This window comes from Rutidosis leptorrhynchoides, chromosome 8 (genome assembly GCF_046630445.1).
Source record: "Rutidosis leptorrhynchoides isolate AG116_Rl617_1_P2 chromosome 8, CSIRO_AGI_Rlap_v1, whole genome shotgun sequence".
Lineage (NCBI taxonomy): Eukaryota > Viridiplantae > Streptophyta > Magnoliopsida > Asterales > Asteraceae > Rutidosis > Rutidosis leptorrhynchoides.
Genome location: NC_092340.1, coordinates 200664877 through 200677930, shown reverse-complemented (window position 1 = coordinate 200677930; position 13054 = coordinate 200664877). Strand labels below are relative to the sequence as shown.

The 13054-nt window shown below is 37.2% G+C and overlaps 2 protein-coding genes across 4 annotated transcripts; both read right to left on the bottom strand.

Moving 5' to 3' along the window:
- Positions 1-252: 252 nt before the first annotated feature.
- On the bottom strand, positions 253-12669 carry LOC139861481 (DNA excision repair protein ERCC-1). Of its 3 annotated transcripts, none has more exons than XM_071849874.1 (9): positions 12356-12669; positions 12135-12258; positions 11908-12011; positions 11684-11783; positions 3843-3919; positions 3177-3276; positions 2945-3016; positions 2685-2753; positions 253-786 (listed from the first exon to the last, which is right to left on the bottom strand). In XM_071849874.1, exons 1-9 carry the CDS (start codon positions 12601-12603, stop codon positions 526-528), a joined length of 1155 nt encoding a protein of 384 aa, XP_071705975.1. In that variant the 5' UTR covers positions 12604-12669; the 3' UTR covers positions 253-525. The 3 variants fall into 3 exon arrangements, with proteins under 3 accessions (XP_071705975.1, XP_071705976.1, XP_071705977.1); XM_071849876.1 differs by having other exon boundaries at positions 621-786; positions 2690-2753; XM_071849875.1 differs by lacking the exon at positions 2685-2753.
- On the bottom strand, positions 8999-11657 carry LOC139861998 (uncharacterized). The gene is made up of 4 exons (XM_071850535.1): positions 11278-11657; positions 9571-10984; positions 9445-9518; positions 8999-9172 (listed from the first exon to the last, which is right to left on the bottom strand). Exons 2-4 carry the CDS (start codon positions 10940-10942, stop codon positions 8999-9001), a joined length of 1620 nt encoding a protein of 539 aa, XP_071706636.1. The 5' UTR covers positions 10943-10984; positions 11278-11657.
- Positions 12670-13054: the final 385 nt, after the last annotated feature.

Below are 13054 nucleotides of genomic sequence, written 5' to 3'. Positions count from 1 at the left end.
AACACAAAATCAAATCTATAGGTTTGAATCACTGTTTTTATTTGCAAACTCATTAACTCGAAATTTGCCATTTTTTTGCATCTCTCCTTCCCAGATAAGAAATCTAGAGATTGACTATTTTTACAACACAAAATCAATTCTATAGGTTTCAATCACAGTTTTTATTTGCAAACTCATTGACTCGAAATTTTCCGTTTTTTGCATTACTCTCCTTCCCAGATAAACCAAACAAAAAAAAAATTCATTATCAAAATCACTCGATAAATTTATTTACTTATCTGTGTAGGTGAACGTTTGTACAAAATTCGAACTGCGTTACAAATTTGGTTAAACCTCATATGGTGAAAGTTCGGTGACCACAATGGTATCTTATGATCTACTTTCAATGGGAATACATAAATTAAACTTACTACAGTTAAAACTACTAAAATATCACCAGTTAATTAACAGATTAGCCGAGGGGGCAACTTGAGATGAAAAGATAAGTTTTAATAAGTAGAGCTCATTAACCTTCCAACACTGTTTCTAGTTTTCATGTTGTTGATGATGATTATTATTATCCTTGTTATCTTTCTCCTTATATTTTGCAAAAGCTGCTGAAAGAGCTGATTTAACGGTCAATTTAGGTTCTTTCTTATCACGCTTACGTGAGTCCCCTCCTATTTCCTTCTCGTCATCTTTTATTTCAGCTGGCGTGAAAGCTTGGGCAGATGCTTCAACAGCAGAAAGATGCTTAGGAATCGAGAGTTTGAATGGTTCGTGAAAAGTGTCATACAAACGCTTTACCTGCTCAAACATTATCAAAGAAAAAAAAAACGTCATCAAAAGTTCAAACACTTTGTTTTTTTGTAAAAAAAAAAAATGTTTCCCCCTGCTTCCCCCGATTGGTTACTTCCCCCTGATCCTACCACTATATATATATATATATATAGTGGTAGGATCAGGGAGAAGTAACCAATCGGGGGGAAGCAAATTTTTTTTTTTTTTTTTCGTTTTTTGAAAAAACTTTGTTCACGAACATTATAGATTGGATGAAAATAAGAACATTTAATACACACACTTCGTGATGAATGTTATTATTTTGGCGGGAAAACGCTCGAAGAAGTAATATATAACAATTATCGTGTTTTTCGAGCGTATGTTGAGGTTTTAGACATTAGGGTTCAGATATTAGGGTTTAGAAATTTAGGGTTTAGGGTTTAGATTTAGGATTTAGATTGAGTTTTTAACACGAACGGTTTAGAGTTTAGGGTTTAGGGTTTGGTGTTTTGGGTTTATGGAATAAACCCAAAACACCAAACCCTAAACCCTAAACTCTAAATCGGGCTAAATTTTACTTCACAAAACATGAAGAAAAAAAACGTTAACATTCTTCACGAACAATATTATCTTGAATGTTATTTTTGTCGATCGTTTTCCCGCCAAAATAATAACATTCATCACGAAGTGTCTCTACTAAATGTTCTTATTTTCATCCAATCTATAATATTCGTGAACAAAGTTTTTTCAAAAAACGAAAAAAAAAAAAAAAAATTTTGCTTACCCCCGTTTCCCCCCGATTGGTACTTCCCCATTGATCCTGCCCCTATATATATATATATATATATATATATATATATATATATATATATATATATATATATATATATATATAGTGGTAGGATCAAGAGGGAAGTAACCATTCGGGAGGAAGCAAAAACTTTTTTTTTTCGTTTTTTGAAAAAACTTTGTTCACGAACATTATAGATGAGATGAAAATATGAACATTTAGTAGAGACACTTTGTGATAAATATTTTTATTTTGGCGGGAAAACGCTCGAAGAAGTAATATATATAACAATTATCGTGTTTTTCGAGCGTATTTTGAGGTTTTAGCTATTGGGGTTTAGATATTAGGGTTTATAGGGTTTAGATATTAGGGTTTAGAAATTTAGGGTTTAGGGTTTAGATTTAGGGTTTAGATTTAGGATTTAGATTGAGTTTTTAACACGAACGGTTTAGAGTTTAGGGTTTAGGGTTTAGGGTTTTGGGTTTTGGGTTTATGGAATAAACCCAAAACACCAAAACCTAAACCCTAAACCCTAAATCGGGCTAAATTTTACTTCACAAAACATGGAAAAAAAAACGTTCATATTCTTCACGAACAATATTATCTTGAATGTTATTTTTGTCGATCGTTTTTCCGCCTAAATAATAACATTCATCACGAAGTGTCTCTTCTAAATGTTCATATTTTCGTGTGATGTTGATGCCGGAAAAAGAAAATTTCAAAAAAAACGAAAAAAAAAAAAAAATTGCTTCCCCCCGCTTCCCCCCCGATTGGTTACTTCCCCATTGATCCTGCTCCTATATATATATATATATATATATATATATATATATATATATATATATATATATATATATATTAGTGCACAAATTTAAAATTTTAGACAGAAGGTGTTTTGGAGTCAACTGACCCTTCCCATATCAAAATCACCCCCTATAGGCACACAACCGTTTTGACTCCTTTCCCATCCGCCCATTTTACCACCTCTAACAGATTGGGAAGATTCACACAATGGTTTGTTGAAACACAAGGTCAATAAAGAAAAATGAAATATAATGCAGAGATATATGAATGAGCATATATATATATATATATATATATATATATATATATATATATATATATATATATATACTTTACGTTCTCCAATGCCAGGGCAACGAGCTAGATCCTCCATTGATGCATCCATAATATGAGAGAGAGACTACCAAAACACGATAAACAAAAATTTAAAAAACAAGGTCAACAGGTGTACTTCATCCTATAACTAGTGGAGTAGTTATTAAGATGTTAATAGTTATAATGATCCAAAAGAAGATACGACCAAGTATTTTAACTAATAATAATAATACTTAAATAACAGCAAGCAAGCAGGTAGAGATGTAGTAGTAGTACCCCAAATGTAGAACCAAGAGTAACCACATCCGTCTTATTCACATGCCTAACTGATGTTAGAGTGTGAGATAACTGCAAACATACATACATACATCACTAGTAGTCATTTGATTATTATTGACTTTTGGCCACGATTGTCCACTTCTAATAATTGATATTGTGCCAATTCCAATGTTAATTGAGAAAAAGGAAAATGAAAGAAAGAGAAAAAGTAACTTGGAAATATACATACCCTTGACAAATAGTCAGTATCCATTTGACCTTGAATGAGGTCAGCAGACTTGTTTTCGTAAACTTTTACCGTCTCCAGATACCGACCACATTCTTCCAAGCTGACCAGAGAAAGAAACAGCATAAGGAATTTGCAGTATTTCTAGAATAAAAATTTGATCCTTTAACAAGCACAATTGGGCGATTCATTTACTTATGATTAGGGTTAATCTTTATATCTATATAGGTTAACCAAAAGGATAGAACCCCTAATATTATTAATTTCAACACATCAATCGATATTGAGATTCTATAACTTTTGTAACCATATTTGACAAACCAATTATTTATCAAGTTCAAAATTTTTGGGCAAAAATATTTCAGATCAATCAAATTTTACCTACACTATTTGTACTTGTAAAAAAAACTGTTATCAAACCACCCATTTTGCCACCTTTATATGCCATGAAACTTTAAGTTTATATCAGCCCCTAACGGAAACAATGGTAACCAAGCTATAGAATCATATCATACGATAGATGATATGTATAATGATGTGTTCTTTGACAGTATATAACAACCTTATAATCCAATGAATAGATAGATGATAGGTATGATGATAGTCATAATGATGTATAAACGTCGCCACTAGTTGATTTATTTGATTTATAAAAAGAGAGAGAGATACCTCCAACCACATAAAAGAGTACAGTCATGAAGCAGAGCTGTTCTAGTAACTTCTAACAATGGCTTGATAACATCTTCCTGGAAACAGTACCAGCCACTCAGGTGAGCAAATCATTAAACATCATTGCACATTCACAATTACATACTTGAACAATAAAATTTGCCACTCAAATAGAAAATAGGTATACTCTCTTAATCATCATATATATATATATATATATATAGAGAGAGAGAGAGAGAGGGGCAGGATCAATGGGGAAGTAACCAATCGGGTGGAAGCGGGGGGAAGCAAAATTTTTTTTTTTTTCGTTTTTTTTGAAATTTTTTTTTCGGCATCAAGATCACACAAAAATATGAACATTTAGAAGAGACACTTCGTGATGAATGTTATTATTTAGGCGGGAAAACGATCGACACAAATAACATTCAAGATAATATTGTTCGTGAAGAATATGAACATTTTTTTTTCATGTTTTGTGAAGTAAAATTTAGCCCGATTTAGAGTTTAGGGAATAAACCCAAAACACCAAACCCTAAACCCTAAACCGTTCGTGTTAAAAACTCAATCTAAATCCTAAATCTAAACCCTAAATCTAAACCCTAAACCCTAAATTTCTAAACCCTATAAACCCTAATATCTAAACCCCAATAGCTAAAACCTCAAAATACGCTCGAAAAACACGATAATTGTTATATATTACTTCTTCGAGCGTTTTCCCGCCAAAATAAAAACATTTATCACAAAGTGTCTCTACTAAATGTTCATATTTTCATCTCATCTATAATGTTCGTAAACAAAGTTTTTTCAAAAAACGAAAAAAAAAAAAAAAAAAGTTTTTGCTTCCCCCCGCTTCCCCCGAATGGTTACTTCCCTCTTGATCCTACCACTATATATATATATATATATATATATATATATATATATATATATATATATATATATATATATATATATATATTACTATTACTACAAAAGTTATGATCAATCCTTAATTAATGAAGTTGCTTAATTACGGATTGAGTGCAATAAGATTATAATGGAGGATGGGATGTTCGATGATTATTTTGGGCCCCGATGATCGTTTTTCACTTTAACTATCAAGTGATCAACCACCCCGACCCGGTCTTCGTTATCGATTAGCATGATTCACCTTAACTCAATGTAAGAAGTCCTTGGGCAAAGTCACAAGTGAAATCTACAAAGGCTTAGGCAAATGGCAGAGAATCAACAACCTATAAATGAGAGGCCAAGCTCCCTATTTATAGTATCCGTGATATCCGCGGTCTGCGAGATGCTCGGCTCTCCGCGGAAAGTCAGCGGATCAAACCGCAGTTTGGCATTTCAGCGAATACATAACCGCAGTCCTTTATTTGTGCGGATATATAGCTGCTATTCTTATTTTCAGCGAATATTGCATATCTTGACTTTAAAGTCCGCGCAATTCTGCTTTTGGCCTGTAGCAAACAAAGTATACATATACAATGCTATGTATATGATCAAGTCCCCCCAGTTTATTATGATACATTTTCGCGAAGCCAATGCATCATGATAAACTCTAAAACTAAAGAAGTCTTTCTTAAAATATTTCGCAAACAATATTTTAATATTTCTTACCGCCCATTTATTACCGTTGTTTTAATTAAGCTCAACGCGTAATTACAACGGTAACTTTCGCCAATCTGTCAAATCAACACGCTGTAACGGCTAGAAAATTACCGTTTACACGTTTTACCACGTTGCGGTAATTTCAGCCATTTAAATGCAATGATTATCTTTTCCACTTGCTCGCCCTAATCCCGATTATAAATAGCAGACAACGCCGCACAAAAACTTTACGCTTTCCTTTCCCAATTTCGCATTCAAATTCGTTGAATCATAATCGTACCGTGCAATTAATCAATTTCAATCTATAATTTCTTCAATTTTATCATCCAATTTATTTGCAAATGGCATCGTCTTCTTCAATGCACACTCCCGGAGGATATGTTTCCTACATGACGGAAGCAAAACTGCAAACTTTGCAAGAATGGTACCCACCACTTGCCCAATTCGTTCCTACCGTGCCTGCGGCAGAGCAGCGAGCCGATACTCCCCCTAAAGGGATGATATCCGTGTACGAGGTTGCCATTTCTCAAGGCAACCTTCGATTTCCCCTTACCCGTTTTTTTCGCAGCGTTTGCGAATATTATAACATCGCTATGGCGCAGTTGCATCCTAACGCAATTAACAAGATTGTGCTATTTGAGATGTATTGCAACGCCATCAGCCAACCACCGCTGCTAAACGTTTTTCGGATGTGCAATAGCCTGGTGCTATATGACGTTGGGTGGTTTTCTTTCCGCAGTAAACTTGGAGTAATGACTTCACCAAAAGATTCAATTGGGAATTGGCGCAGTTCCTTCTTCTATATTAACGATACCGCATATGTGAATAGCAAAATACCGAAAACGTGGTGTACAGAGCTTAATCCCGACGTCAATGAGAGGCCTGTACTCGATGATCTTGAGAATGACACTCTCAAGATACTTAAAAACGCGGGTATATTTCTGCGACCTTACTCGAATGTACCGCTGTACATTGGCAGAGTGTCGATTCAATGGCCGTGGTGCGACTATGATGCGCTTTTAGTTGACCAATCAAAAAACAGTATGCCGCTTAACTTTATCGCAATGTATCAATCGTACTTTCATTTTTCGCAATATTTTTGCTTTGCATAACTTTACGCGCTTTTATTTTTTCAGCGGTTGCACTTGACCTTGTCATGAGGTCCGCTGATATAAGCAGGATTAGCCCTGCCCGTCGCCTAAAAAATGGCGACGGCAACATTATTCTTATTGATGAACCGATCATCAATACATACTTTATTATTGGAGGTGAGGATCGCGGTAAGCGCAAGGTTGCGGATACGACTCCCACTCCACGCAGGAAACGCCTGCGCACTCACTCTGAACAAGAAGCAAGTAAGCAAATGCTATTTCGCAGTATTTATTTGATTACGCATTGTTTATATTGGCATGAACTTGCTATATTTGCTGATCTGTTTATAGCTATTCTTCCAGGGTCATCCGCTGAAGCTACACCGCTTTATAACATCAGAGGGAGAATCCCTACAGATGTTCTTAATGAACCCGGGAATGAAGATTTATCTCTTCCATCTGACGCAGAAGCGTCCAACGAGGAAGAAGAAAGAGAAGCCACTACGGAAGAAACTGCCGCAGCAGATCGGGCGTTTAAGCTGTACCAAAAGCTTTATAAATTTGTTCCTGCAGAAACAAGGGAGCAATACCGCAAACTGTCTTATCCCGCAGCGGCCAGGCAACGACTGCATAATTGCTATAATGCAATTTATCTAACAGTCGATAGCATGGAGCGTTTTACTGAGATGTCAGACGAGTATGAGAAAGCAACTAAGGCTGCCAACGCCCAAGAGAGAAGGGCGCGAAAGGCTGAATCGCGGCTTGAAAAGGTGATGGAAGAGAACGCCCGACTTAAAAGAAGGGCAGAGGTCGCGGAACACGAGTTCGCACAGCTAGTCAAATATCTACCGACATTTGCGGATAAAGTGATGGACTCCGAGCCAGTCACTGAAAAATTTCAAACATATGCCCAAGCATCAAAGCTCGCCACTCGCTGCGAGTGGCACGATTTATTATGCCAACTTGGCGATCTTTCGCAACCTCTTCCCTCTGACATGGCGAAAGAAATTATCGCCACCGATGATGCTCGCGAAATACTTGAGAGGGCAAAGAAAGAGGTTGAGAAAATCAACATACCTGTTCTTGAGGAACTCAGTCAGCGGGAAGGCGTTACATTTGCAGATATCAAAGCATTAGAATTTTAGCTTTGCCTTAACTAATTTGCTTATTGAATGTATTTTCGCAATTACAACTTTCGTCTGTTGTAAGATTCCGCGTTGCATACGCGTTTAATATTAATTACTTTTTCGCAGTTCGCAGTTGCAACTTTTTTATTTTTATAGCGCTTTTACTTTAATTATTCATAATTCAGACTTGTCCATTGCAATTTCCGCATTCGTTATTGTGCACATAACAAAGCGTACTTTGTGCGAAACAATCTTTTAACATTATGAATCTTCTAAGTCCGACAAAACGATCCTTAGGTAAAATCTAGCATTGCGAAGCATCTAAGTGTTGGCAAGATCAAACACTTAGGAAAATTTATCCTTTCGCAATTTTTATTAACATAAGTGGGCAATTTCATCACTTGGCTTTTCTGCAAAATATTTCGCAATACAGTTATGTATTGATATATTATTTTAAGCAAGTCATGTTTAGTGAAAACAATGCCACCTTACTTAAAGCATCCGCAGAGCAAACATTAACTTAGTGTTTCAAAAAGATAAGTATTTGTATTCTGCGAAATAAACACTACGCGTGGCCACACGCAGTGTTTACGCTGTTTAAAGAAACAAGTACTAACACTGAAATTAACTTCGCTTTATTCTTTATTAATTCGCATTACATTATTCAAATCATGAACATAACATGTCTCGCATTAATGGAATTTCAATACAATATTTTGTTAATCATTTTCGCACTAAGCAGGGTTAACTGAATGCCCTTCAACACACATATCCGCACTTGTCATAACCATAGCACATGAAGGCTCCATTTCCGCAGAAATCAGCGTGCCAATTCCCTTATTAGCAGAAAACTTTAGCATACCATGTATTGTAGATGGTATAGCGCCAAACATGCGCAAAGCTGTGCGGCCAAGTATCATATTGAACCGCGATTGATTCCGCATAATGTACAAATTCAATAAGGCTTGACGCCTTAGCGACTCATCGCTATCATCAACCAATTCCATTTGTAATTCCAATTGGCCAACAGGCCATGATGATTCTCCCGAAAAACCAGCCAATGAAACCGCAGTAGGTTTCATCAAAGCCTGAATTTGTGCGGGCAGCTTGAGAAAACATTGCTCGTACATGATATCTACACTGCTACCAGTGTCAACATGTACCTTCATGATTATAATGCCGGTATTAGCAACACGACATGAAATAACCACGGGCTTATCAACATCCGCATTCAAACGCGCTGAGGGAAATGTAATAGAGGGACATTTCCAGCTAACAATTTGCGCCGAAATTTGCAGCACTGACATTTCACCATGCACTTCCACTACATTAATCACTTGTACCCCGCGCTGATTTTCTTATTTACCATCCGTACTCCCAAATTTTTCACCGCAGGAGCTTTCCGCTCAACCGCGTTTGGGGCACTCGAACCATTAGCTTCAGCTGGCATAATGATCGCATTCGCAGTGCTGGATGAGTTCTGCGCCAACAAATGGTCCAACTTACCCTGTTCATACGCTTCCGCAATAAATTCCGCTAAATCTCTGCAGCGATTGGTGTCATGACCGTAGTCGTCGTGAAAGACACAAAACTTTGATCTGTCACGCCTGCTGTTTTCTCCCAATGGCTGCGGATCAGGGAAAAACTTAGCAACTCGCTCTTGCAGTAAGATTTATTTGGGCGTTTTTGTTAGCATCTGAATGATATTGAATGACTCATTATTCCACTTGCGCGTAGAATAGCGGTTATTACGGCCATATGAATTGTTATCGTTCTGACCTTGAAACCTGTCATTACGCTGATATCCGCCGCCACCATTTTTTCACGAAAAGCCTGGACCGCGATAGCTATCGCTGTTACCATCTCTGAAAGAGTCATTGTCATCTCGCCAACTTTTATCTCTACCCCAGCCACATGCAGGGGTAATATTGCTATCTTCTCCTCCGCGGATATAATCATAAGTTTCCTGTTGCACTTTTGCGAATGTCTGCGGGACATCTCTTCTTAATCGCCGCACAAGCGTAGGGTGTCGCTGTGGGTTGATAGCATGCAAGAAACCAGAAATTTTCTGATCATTCAACCGCGGAATTTTCTGGCACTCATAAATATACCGCGTAAGTAGCGCACTTAGAGTCTCCTTGTTGCCTTGTTTAATATCGTGACACTCTATATGTGTCTTTTTCTGCGGTAATAAATTTTGAAACTGCAGCAAAAACTTTTCTCGCAGATCCACAAAGCCAACGATACTGCGAGATGGCAAGCTATGAAACCATTCCCTTGCTGACCCCTGCAAGGCCATAGGAAACACTCTACATGCGACTGGTTCATCCCAGTTGTAAGTGCTTACGACGCCCTCAAAGCGTTGCAGAAAATCCAAGGGATCAGTGAGGCCTGAGTAAACTCCCAACGTCGCCGGCACAATCGGCGGAGAAACAATTGGATAGTCAGAAATGTGCTGGACAAATTTATCTGCAACAGTGGTAATTTCTGTTGCCTTTTTTGCGCGAATGTCTGTGTTATCCGCACAGAATTTGGTAAGCATATCTTGCAGAAAATTTGGCTGATCGAACTTATGCTGCATTGATTTCGGCGCAATGCTTCTGAAAGCATCCGCTAAAAAATTTTGGGCGTTTTCTCTGCGCGCTGCTTCAGACGCTTCACCTTCCTCCCCATAGCGAGGGAAAGGTGTTGGTGGTCGCTTTCGCTTGACGTATGGATTTTTAACAAACTCTTCTGCGCTGTCTGAGTCATCAGAAAATTCATCTTCCTGCCTTGGCGCTTTCGCCAATCTGGACTTGTGTGCGGAGCGCGCGTGGATTTGATCATCCGCGTTATCACTATCGCTGTCATTGTGCTCAAGAACCAACCGATCACTTTGTGATCCTGAACCACTTAATGGCCATAAGTATGTGCGCGGTATGCGAGATTCACAATTATGCTTAGCGTCTCTTTTGGCTTGCTCAATAGCAGTATTAACAATTTTCTCAGTGCGTAAACTGGATTTTCCCGATAAGATTTTCGCTCGCTTTCCTTCAGCGATTGATTCTTCGCGATTTTGCAATAACGTTCTACGTGCGATCATTTTTTCAGCAGCAGCTTCAGGCTGCGAATCGTTAGCATTGTTTGCATTAGATTTTTTAGCATTCGTTTCCTGAACCGATTTTCCCGCAGTAACACTTGTATCTGTTTGCATTGGAAATACGATAACGTTCTGCGAATCGCCAGGCAATGCATCAGCATTCGCAGAGACGCCAGTTTGTTTTGCATTCGACGTCATGATTGTTAAGCAGATTAACAATTTGCGTATTGAAAAAAACACCTGCAAATCATCACAACAAAAACACGATTTGAAATTAAACCGTTGAATTAATTGTTTAATCGGCGTAAAACAAAAAATTTTCAGTTTAATTTGTAAAACGTGTCCCACGGATGGCGCCAATTGATCAATCCTTAATTAATGAAGTTGCTTAATTACGGATTGAGTGCAATAAGATTATAATGGAGGATGGGATGTTCGATGATTATTTTGGGCCCCGATGATCGTTTTTCACTTTAACTATCAAGTGATCAACCACCCCGACCCGGTCTTCGTTATCGATTAGCATGATTCACCTTAACTCAATGTAAGAAGTCCTTGGGCAAAGTCACAAGTGAAATCTACAAAGGCTTAGGCAAATGGCAGAGAATCAACAACCTATAAATGAGAGGCCAAGCTCCCTATTTATAGTATCCGTGATATCCGCGGTCTGCGAGATGCTCGGCTCTCCGCGGAAAGTCAGCGGATCAAACCGCAGTTTGGCATTTCAGCGAATACATAACCGCAGTCCTTTATTTGTGCGGATATATAGCTGCTATTCTTATTTTCAGCGAATATTGCATATCTTGACTTTAAAGTCCGCGCAATTCTGCTTTTGGCCTGTAGCAAACAAAGTATACATATACAATGCTATGTATATGATCAAGTTACACCTATAATAATTTTTAAAATATTTTTAACTGCAAATATAAAAAGTCTTACAACATCAACATGGCACAATACAACACGGAGCTTAAAGTTTCTTCCCAATTCCCGTATTCGGTAGTACAGGTAGTCTGGGTGAAGCAAGTGATACCTAAGACTGCATTGAAGACCAAATGAGATCAAAAGCTAATCAATTTGACAACACAATAGTATTAGTATTAGTATTAGTATACAATTAATTAAATTAAGTAAATGGCTCCAATAGCTGTTAAAGTACAAACCTGAGATAAAGAGCACATGAATTTTTCCCCAACATGTAGTCAGGGATAATATCTGCAAACTCCCATCTCACATTTCTTATATGTTTTAACAACGGGTTTCCTTTCTACAAAATTATTATAATTATAATATTATATTATAATAGTAAGAATAACAAATCTACAAACCTCAATGAAACAACGATTAAAAAAAAAAAAAGTTATATCAGTACGTTCTAATAATATCTGACCTGTCTATGACTAACTTGGATTGCATTACGATTTTGTGTAGTAGATGAAGAAGAAGAAGACGCAACTCCAGAACTTGTAGGTAACGAAGAGTGGGAAGCGTCAACGCTAGATTGCTGACTTACCCTACAATATGAAAAAAAAAAAAAAAAAAAAAAAAAAAAAGCCCTAATTTAAGCGGCAATACAGATAGCATAGAATAGGAAAAAATCAATCAATTGACCTTAAAGAAGGATTCGGTGGAGGTGGAGGAGCGTAAAACTCGGTGTTTTTGATGGAATTGAAAGCTTGAGTGAAGGACGTAGAAGGGTTAAATAGAGATTGAATTGGGGGCTTGGATTGAGAGGTTTGAATAACTTCTTGATATGAAGGTATTTTGATCACGAACGATGATGATGATGATGATGATGATGATGATGATGATGATGATGATGAATTGTTGTTTGGATTCTGATCATCGATCGGTTTCATATCGTTTTCTTTACACCAAAACGTGTTTCGCGTTTGTGTTCCTCCACAAATTTGTGTTTACATGTACAACTGAACAGTGAGACTACCGGTGGCTACCTTTTTTTAATGAATTTTTGACTTGCTAAGGTTTTACTGAATTTTACAATAGTTTTCAGAGTTGTAATCCTTATATCCAATTTTTTTTTTTTTTTTTTTTGGCAAAAAAACGATAACATTAATAAACGAGTCCGGAGATCAACTCGTACAACCGATACAATAAAGTCCATTAATTTGGTTGAAATTCAAGAGATCAATGAGAGCGCGACATATGACGCGAAAAGAGAAAATTGGATAAATGGTTCCTATGGTTTACATGAAATGGGGTAAATGATCCCTGATGTTCATTTTCGAGGTTCGTGTGTGGTTTACAAAACTAGGGTGGGTGGTCCCTGCCTCTAACGGACGTCAAATT